At 38.1% G+C, this 7,926-nt stretch overlaps 1 protein-coding gene across 1 annotated transcript; it reads left to right on the forward strand.

Moving 5' to 3' along the window:
* The first annotated feature begins 1,981 nt into the window (after nucleotides 1-1,981).
* LOC136030585 (uncharacterized) lies at nucleotides 1,982-3,229 on the forward strand. The gene has a single exon (XM_065709656.1). The coding sequence runs from the start codon at nucleotides 1,982-1,984 to the stop codon at nucleotides 3,227-3,229; it is 1,248 nt and encodes a 415-aa protein (XP_065565728.1).
* Nucleotides 3,230-7,926: the final 4,697 nt, after the last annotated feature.

Genomic DNA, 7,926 nt, shown 5'->3' on the forward strand with positions numbered 1-7,926 from the left:
TGGTCATGTATGTTACCCAAAGGACTCATGTGAAGGGCCAAAGTGTTACAATTGTGGTGGAGTGTTCAGCAAAAGCCATCAGTGCCCTGCCAAAGGAAAAAGCTGCATAAAATGCAAGAAGATGAATCACTTTGCAAAAATGTGCAGAAGCAGTCAAAGGAACATTCAAAGCGTTGAAACAGAAGAAAGTAGTACACATACATCTTCACAGTATTTCATTGAAAGCATCCAAACCAAGGAGGAAAAGAACAATGAACTAGTGGCCAAACTGCATCTAACAAAAGAAGGAATCAACGTGGAATTCAAAATTGATACAGTTGCAGAAGCAAATGTCATACTTATGAAGACCCTTAACAAGATGCCTCCACAACCAAAACTCAGGCCAACATCCGACATACTTACAAGCTATACTGGTGAATCCTTGAAAGTAGCTGGTACCTGTCAGCTAGATGGTCAGTACAAGAACAGAGAGCCGCAAACACACAAGTTCTATGTGGTGGATACGGACAAGAGACCTATACCTAGTAGGCAGACCAGTGTATCGCTGAACCTAATCAAGTTCATATACAACATAGAAAAGACACCAGTAACTAGCACTATGGATGAGATTCTAGCAAAATACAAAGACGTGTTCGAAGGCATTGGTAAAATGCCTTGAAAATGCAAGATACACCTGAAGCCCGGAGCGATACCATCAGTACAACCACCAAGAAAAGTACCCTTGGCAATCCAGGACAAACTGAAAAACGAACTGGAACGACTGGTATCCCTCGGGATAATCGAAAAGTTACTGAGCCAACAGAGTTGGTAAACTCTATGGTCGTAGTGCAGAAGCCCGACAGCGATATCCGGATATGCCTAGATCCTGTAGAATTGAATAAATAGATACAGAGATCACATTATCCGATACCAACGTTTGACGACATTGCAAACAAATGTCACGGAGCTCAAAATCTGCTCAAACTAGATGCCAGAAACGGATACTGGTCGATGGTACTTCATGATGCATCATCGAGCTGACAACGTTCAACACAATTTTCGGGAGATTCAAGTGGAGAAGATATCCATTTGGAATAATCTCAGCTCAGGATGAGTACCAGCGCTGAATGGCGGAGGCTTTTGAAGGATTGGGTCTTGGTCCAATAGTGGATGACATAGCAGGCGTAGGAACAAGTAAAGAAAATCACGACATGCAACTGAAAGCAGTCCTCCAAAGAGCAAGGGAAAAAGGAGTCAAGTTTAATCAAGACAAATGCGTATTCAATGCAACAGCCATTTCATATTTTGGCCAACTTCTAACCACGGAGGGTGTTAAGCCAGACCCGAACAAAACGAAAGAAGTTGCTGAAATGCTGGAACCAACAAACAAAGAGGAACTGCAGACGTTATTAGGGATGTTCAACTATCTCTCCAGATATATACCAAACTTATTCAGTCTGAACCAACCTCTACGAGAGCTTGGAAAACCTAAGGACTTTGTCTGGACGAAGAAACACAGCGATGCATGTCAAACTATTAGCAAATCATTGTGCGAACACCTCTCATATTTCGATACTCACTACCAGGAAGTCGAGATAATCGTCGACGCATCACAACATGGGTTGGGAGCCGAGCTACTAGTGAAAGACGAAACAGTAGCATGTGGTTCAAGATCATTGAGTGACACAGACAAAGATACTCTCAAATTGAGAAAGAACTACTCGGCATCGTGTTTGCATGCAAACATTTTCACCAATATATATTAGGAAGAAAGGTCTCGGTCATTAGAGATCACAAACCGTTGGAAAACATTTTGAGAATACCGATCAGCGAGGCTCCACGCAGATTACAGCGGATGATGCTAGCCATCATGCCGTACGACCTCAGGTTCACATACAGGCCTGGACAAGAAATTCCCGTGGCTGATACCCTATCACGTTTACACATGGAAAACACAGACCCAGAAGAAGATCTATAGGCTGAACTGCACGTGCATAACGTTATGAAACACATCCCAATCAAAGACCAAACGGTGCAAAGCATCGCAGACATTACCAAACATGACCCAAAAATGCAAATTCTAGCCAACACCATCAACAAAGAATGGCCAGAGCACAAAAAACAGTGCCCAGCTGAAATTCAGGAGTACTGGAATTACAGAAACGAACTGGCAGTATACCAAGGAATTCTCTTAAAGGGTGATCGAATCATAATACCAGGGTGTATGCGCCAAGAAATCATGACCCGTCTTCACACAGCCCACTTAGGCATTGTCAAAACAAAACAACGTGCGTGCTCATGTGTTTTCTGGCTGAACATCACTGCCGACATCACCAAGTATATCTCCGGATGTGAAATATGTCAACGATCCAGCGATTGCCAGCCAAAGAAACCTTTCATGAATTCTGAAATTCCTGAGTACCCATGGGAACATATGGGTACCGATTTGCTGTTCTGGGAAGGAATAAATTACTTGGTAACCACTGACTACTGTAGTAGATACATCGAACTTGACAAGCTAGACAGTACAAGCTCGGGAGCCATCATAACCAAGCTGAAAAGCCAATTCGCACGACATGGAATCCCACGAATACTTACCTCTGACAACGCCCCCCCCCCCCCCGTTCGCAGCAGACGAATTCAAAAAATTCGCAGAACAGTGGAGAATCACACACCGCACGTCCAGCCCAGATACCCTCAGAGCAACGGCCTCAGTGAAAAAGTGGTCCAAACCGTAAAAAGGCTTATGTCGAAAGCACTGACGGACAGATTAGACCCATACCTAGCTTTACTTGAGTATCGGAACACTCCCGTAGACGATTTAGCATCACCAGCGCAACTCTTGATGAGTCGCCAGTTAAGATCGGTTATGCCGTCAGTAGAGCATAACTTCGTGCCAAAAATCGTGCCCAAAGAGGAATACAAGGCCGCAAGACAAAAGCAGCAAGAAGCCAAGAAGGAGGCTTACGACAGAGGTACACGCATGATCAAACCTTTTGCACCAGGGCAGCAAGTATGGCTCAATAAAACTGGGCAGGCAAATGAAAGATGGATTAAGGCCACAGTAACCGGTATATACGATGAATTAAGCAACCGCTCAGCGACTGTAAAGACAGAAGATGGAGCTGTATATAGACGCAACAGGAAGTGTATACACGCCAGACCCACTGCCAATGAGTGCACCTACCTGAAAAACAACGTGATGCCGTTAACAAACATGGAGGTGCCTGCTTACCGCTTACCTGCTTGATGCATAATAGAAAACTCCACAGGGGGTATATTTCTCTAATAATAGTTTTCTTGTTGTCAATCAACATTTCAATAAAAACAGGCTCAAAAACGTCTTCCAAATATTTACAAAGATCACAACGCGAAGTATAATCTAGGTAATCAGCAATATAAAATGCTAAGGCATGTTTTTTCTCTCCAATCCATTTGCAATCTCCAAGCTATATCCAGAAAGCATATCATTGCCCTTGTTGAGAAGTCTTTCACAGAGTCCAATAATCTGAGGGGAAGAATTAGCTATGAGACACTTCAAATATTTAGAGAAGAAAAATATTTAGAGAAGAACAGAGTCCTTGAATGTTTAAATGAAGAAATGAGGAATTAATACCAGAATTAAATTTTTTGGTCATGTTATTTTTATAGAAACAACTTGCAGTAGAATTACTAGACAATTAGAGAAATTGGGCGGGCTCCCAGATGAGTCATCAATTAAACTTAAAGCATTTAGAAGAGTCTTCACAAGCAATTTAAATTGAATAGGAATAGATTTATCAAAACTTGAGTGATCATCATCAACAGCTGTCATTTATAAGAGCTGGACATAATAAAAATTTGGATGCAATTAAAAGAGGAATCTGCTGTAAAAAAGGAATGAACAGATAATCAATAAAAAAAAATTATTTGTGCAATGACCAAAGAGTAGAATCATGGTATGAAAGAAAACAAAATCGATAACAATGTAAAAAATAATAAGGTTTGGAAGAAAAACATAGAAACTGAAAAGATAAAAAGAAAGAGAGAGAATTTAGTAGCATATAGCTGATCAACGGTATAGAGAAAAAGAGTCCAAATAGAAGATTGAAAAACAAAACTGGTTGGGAGGCAGTTAGAAGGGAATATAAAGAAATTTTAGGGAAAAGGCTGAGAAGAAAGAGACAATGAAGTAAAAGCAAGATTAAACATATAAGGAACATATAGTAAACATAGAAGGAGCACAAAAAGAACACAAGGAAAGCATTCAAAAGATAGGGCCAAACTGACCGATTAAAGTACTGGACAGAAAAATAGCAAAGAAATATACCAATAATACATCGTATCTGCGTAAACAAAATAAAATACAGACATACAGAAGGCAAACAAATAACAAGAAGAAAAAAAATAAAGCACTGAGAACTACATTAAGCATGATTAGCAACGAGACTGGTAGGAACAGATGCTCCAGCACGATCAATGCCATCTTAAGTTGTTATCTTACGGAGACTGGTATGACCAGTTTTGATAAATATGTTGCCGTCTACTGTCGAAGCATTTCTTAAGCCTAGCTTACTCTTAGCATGGGAAAGAAAATTGAGTCAATTCTCATTAAAAGATTCATTCACTGAAATTAGCGTACCTTTCAAATTCTTTCTGTTTTTAAAAATTATTGATCGAAGTTTCAGGCTGGAGAAAGTTACGACGATTGGGCGAACGGTAGTGTTAGTTTTCTGACCGATGCTATTAGCTCCTAGTGGGATTACCGGGATTTTTGAGCTACGAAACTCAAGAAATTAGTTTTCTTTGTTTTTCAAATCAAAACGTCCTCGTCAAGTCGATACACCATAATCTGATTATTTAGAGAATTCTGTTCAATAGTGTCCTTCAGACAAATTAATTTACCCTCTAAGTTCCTCATAGTTGGATGGACTTCTTCACTCGTCGAGTTTACGTTTAGCACTAGCTGCTCAAGACTTTTGACCTGGCTTTTCATTTCAACTAACTTTTTTTTAACCCGATTTTCTAAGTCCAGAGATAGGCTGTTATAGATATCATTCTTAATGCCTTCAGTGACTACGTCACTTAGACTACCCCGGGTGAGACTGCAAAGAGATAGATTTCAAAACTTTGAATTTAATACCCAGAAATTCAGAATTATTCACTTTGAAGCAAAAAACCCTCTGTGTCAGTATATTATAGAATGCAGCGATGTTAAAACTACCACTCATACGCAGTCATGGCGTCAAAGATTTGGGAATCTTGGCTGATGATAAATTTAAGTTTGATTTTCACGCATAGGGTGTAGTAGCCAGTGCCAACCAAATACTTTGCTTAATAAAATGAATGTTCTGCAGCAGATCTGAAGTTGTGATCATCAATCTTTTGAATAGCCTATCAGACCAAAATTAGAATTTGAGATGTGCATTGCTGCTCCAGTCAATAAAAGTGAGATATTAACTTGGAGTCTGTACAGTGACGAGAAAAACTAAATGAATAAAGGAATTTCAATATCTTCCATATCCTACCTGATTACATGAATTCAAGTTACCATCTCTCATATAGATATAGGCGAGGAGATTTATTAATGACATAAAAGTTAGTACGTTACCAGAAAGTGCTCCTCAACCTGCTTCTATTAGTGAGTCTGCTGTGTACTAGAGGCAACCGTTTAAAGCTTTACCGAAAACATGATAACACCAGGCTACGATGCATATTCTTTCTAATCGTGCAGTCTACCTATTGAACTTCTCAGGTTATAATGCTGTTATGTCTTCCAGCGTTGAAACCTTCAATTCTGCGGTTGACAAAAATTTGTGCCGGAAACCTTGGATCACAATTTGGGATGCACTTAACGGGTTGAGTCATCATTATCTTTGACCTGTATTCACAGTACATGTCCTCATTGCTATAAACTGTAATTAAGGTAATTTGTCCCACCTTTGTAATTCTGATAGAGAAAACATTTGTCTGTTACTTTGCACTATTGAAAAAAGACCTGGTGTGATCCTGAGACACAGGATCCACATAAGAAAACATGTTACGAAAGCATTTCTTACTTCATAATATGCAGAATAATTATACTTCACACATTTTACAAGGGGTGGGGGGAACTTTATCTTCATTTCTTTCATTGTTTTACACTTTTTCTACAATATTTCTTAATTTTTTATGTCTATTCTCTAAGTCTTGAAAAATATCCTCAAACAAATGCCCAACCACCATATAACCCAACTTAGCCTAACATGATTTATCACTATTTTTGTTTTAACATGTGATATGAGAAATAATTAGAAGGTGTTTGATTTCTATTTGAATACGAAGAAAAGACTTGTATGATTCATGTTTCTTTTAGAAATTGGAAAAAAACTGTACAGCAATGAAAGAACTGAAGGTAAAGGTTTTCCCCTTGCAAAATATGTTAACCATGAATATTCTGCTTATTACGAAGTAATAATTGTTTTACTAACAGGTTTTCATTATATGGACCTTATATCCTTAGATTACACCACCATCTATTTTCCAAGATAGCAAAAAGTCCGTCAATTCGAATTCCATCTGATTAAAATAAAAAAGGACAAACTTCAAATGCGGTCATGCTAGGCTAATTGTATGTATTTAAGCCAATTTTCTGCAATGGTGTAATTAAACTTTTTTTTAATAAACCACCAACGGTTTATTTATTTGAAATTTAACGCCTCAACAAGTTCAGCCAACGGTTATAAACAGTAAAACCATTTGTTTATAAATATTAACGAATTTGTTTAATCCAGAGTCTCAACGAGCCAATTATTTGACGCAAAAAAACTTTTCATTACAACTTGGTTCGTCATTACTTCATCCAAAAATACTGGTTAAGCTCAACCACCCCCAGTGGTTGAGCTCAAACGAGTTATTTGGCTGAAACAAAAAAAGGCCTTATGCCACATCTACATTCGGTGTTTTTTGGAAAACTGGGACGGAGAACTGGGTTGTGTAGACCGCTACTGCCGTTTCATTTTTCTGTTTCTGTGCTGGGCACAAAAAAATGACAAAAACGGGCCGGCATGCGAAAAAATCAAGAAGTGAAGACGGACTGTTCTGTCTTATGGGAGCTTGGTCAAGCAATAAATTTGAAAATAAAGCCATGTCACTATCAAAGAAAAATGAAAAAGCTTATAAAAACTTCCAGAAATAGTTGAATGAAGAAACTTTTCTGATAATTGAAATAAAAGATTTGAGAAATGGATTTTTTAGAGAGGGTGAGTGGGAAATGTTTCCGGTGCAAAAATTGTTGAAGAATTGGCGTTTTGTGAGTATTAGGAATCTGGCACGGTTTTTTCGAATGGGCAAAACCCAATGGAAAGGTATTCTTTGATGACCATGTTTATGTCAATTTTTTCCTTTTAATTTGTATTGTATTTTCCAATTATTTAAGTGATTCTTTTTAATTACTTTTGTATATTGTTTTTTTTTTCGTTCTTTTTTATCATGGCTGTGCGAGCTATTTGTTTCGAATATACACACACACATACAGACGTGTGAGAATCTTATATTTGGTTTAGAAATAGGAAATGTTGACCTATGATTGTTGAATTATGATTTTAGGCCAAAGCCATAATAAGTGTATCACACAGCTGCATCTGGATTTTTTGAATTTGCTGCGATATTTACCAGTGTAGACTTCTACATGCATCCCAGATTTCCACCCCAGTTTTCCAGAAAACGCCAAATGTAGACGCTGCTTTAACGTTAAAAAAAAGAAAGCTTTTCATCAACCATGGTTGGTTTTTGAACTAAGGGAAACATGGGACTTTTTGGCAAGACAAATATAGATCCGAAAGAGAAAGTAAATGATTTGAGTATTTAACCAACCCTTTTAAATTTTTTTTTTATACATTTGAGTCAAGAGAAATTAATGAAAAATTGCCTATTATTCATAAGTTTTGGTTAGAACATTACAAGCATAGCTTCTTGGGCCTATTAACT

Source organism: Artemia franciscana, chromosome 8, assembly GCF_032884065.1.
Source record: "Artemia franciscana chromosome 8, ASM3288406v1, whole genome shotgun sequence".
Classification (NCBI taxonomy): Eukaryota; Metazoa; Arthropoda; class Branchiopoda; order Anostraca; family Artemiidae; genus Artemia; species Artemia franciscana.

Coding starts and splice junctions, on each gene's coding strand:
- LOC136030585 (XM_065709656.1), top strand. CDS start 1,982: ATGAAACACATCCCAATCAAAGACCAAACGGTGCAAAGCATCGCAGAC.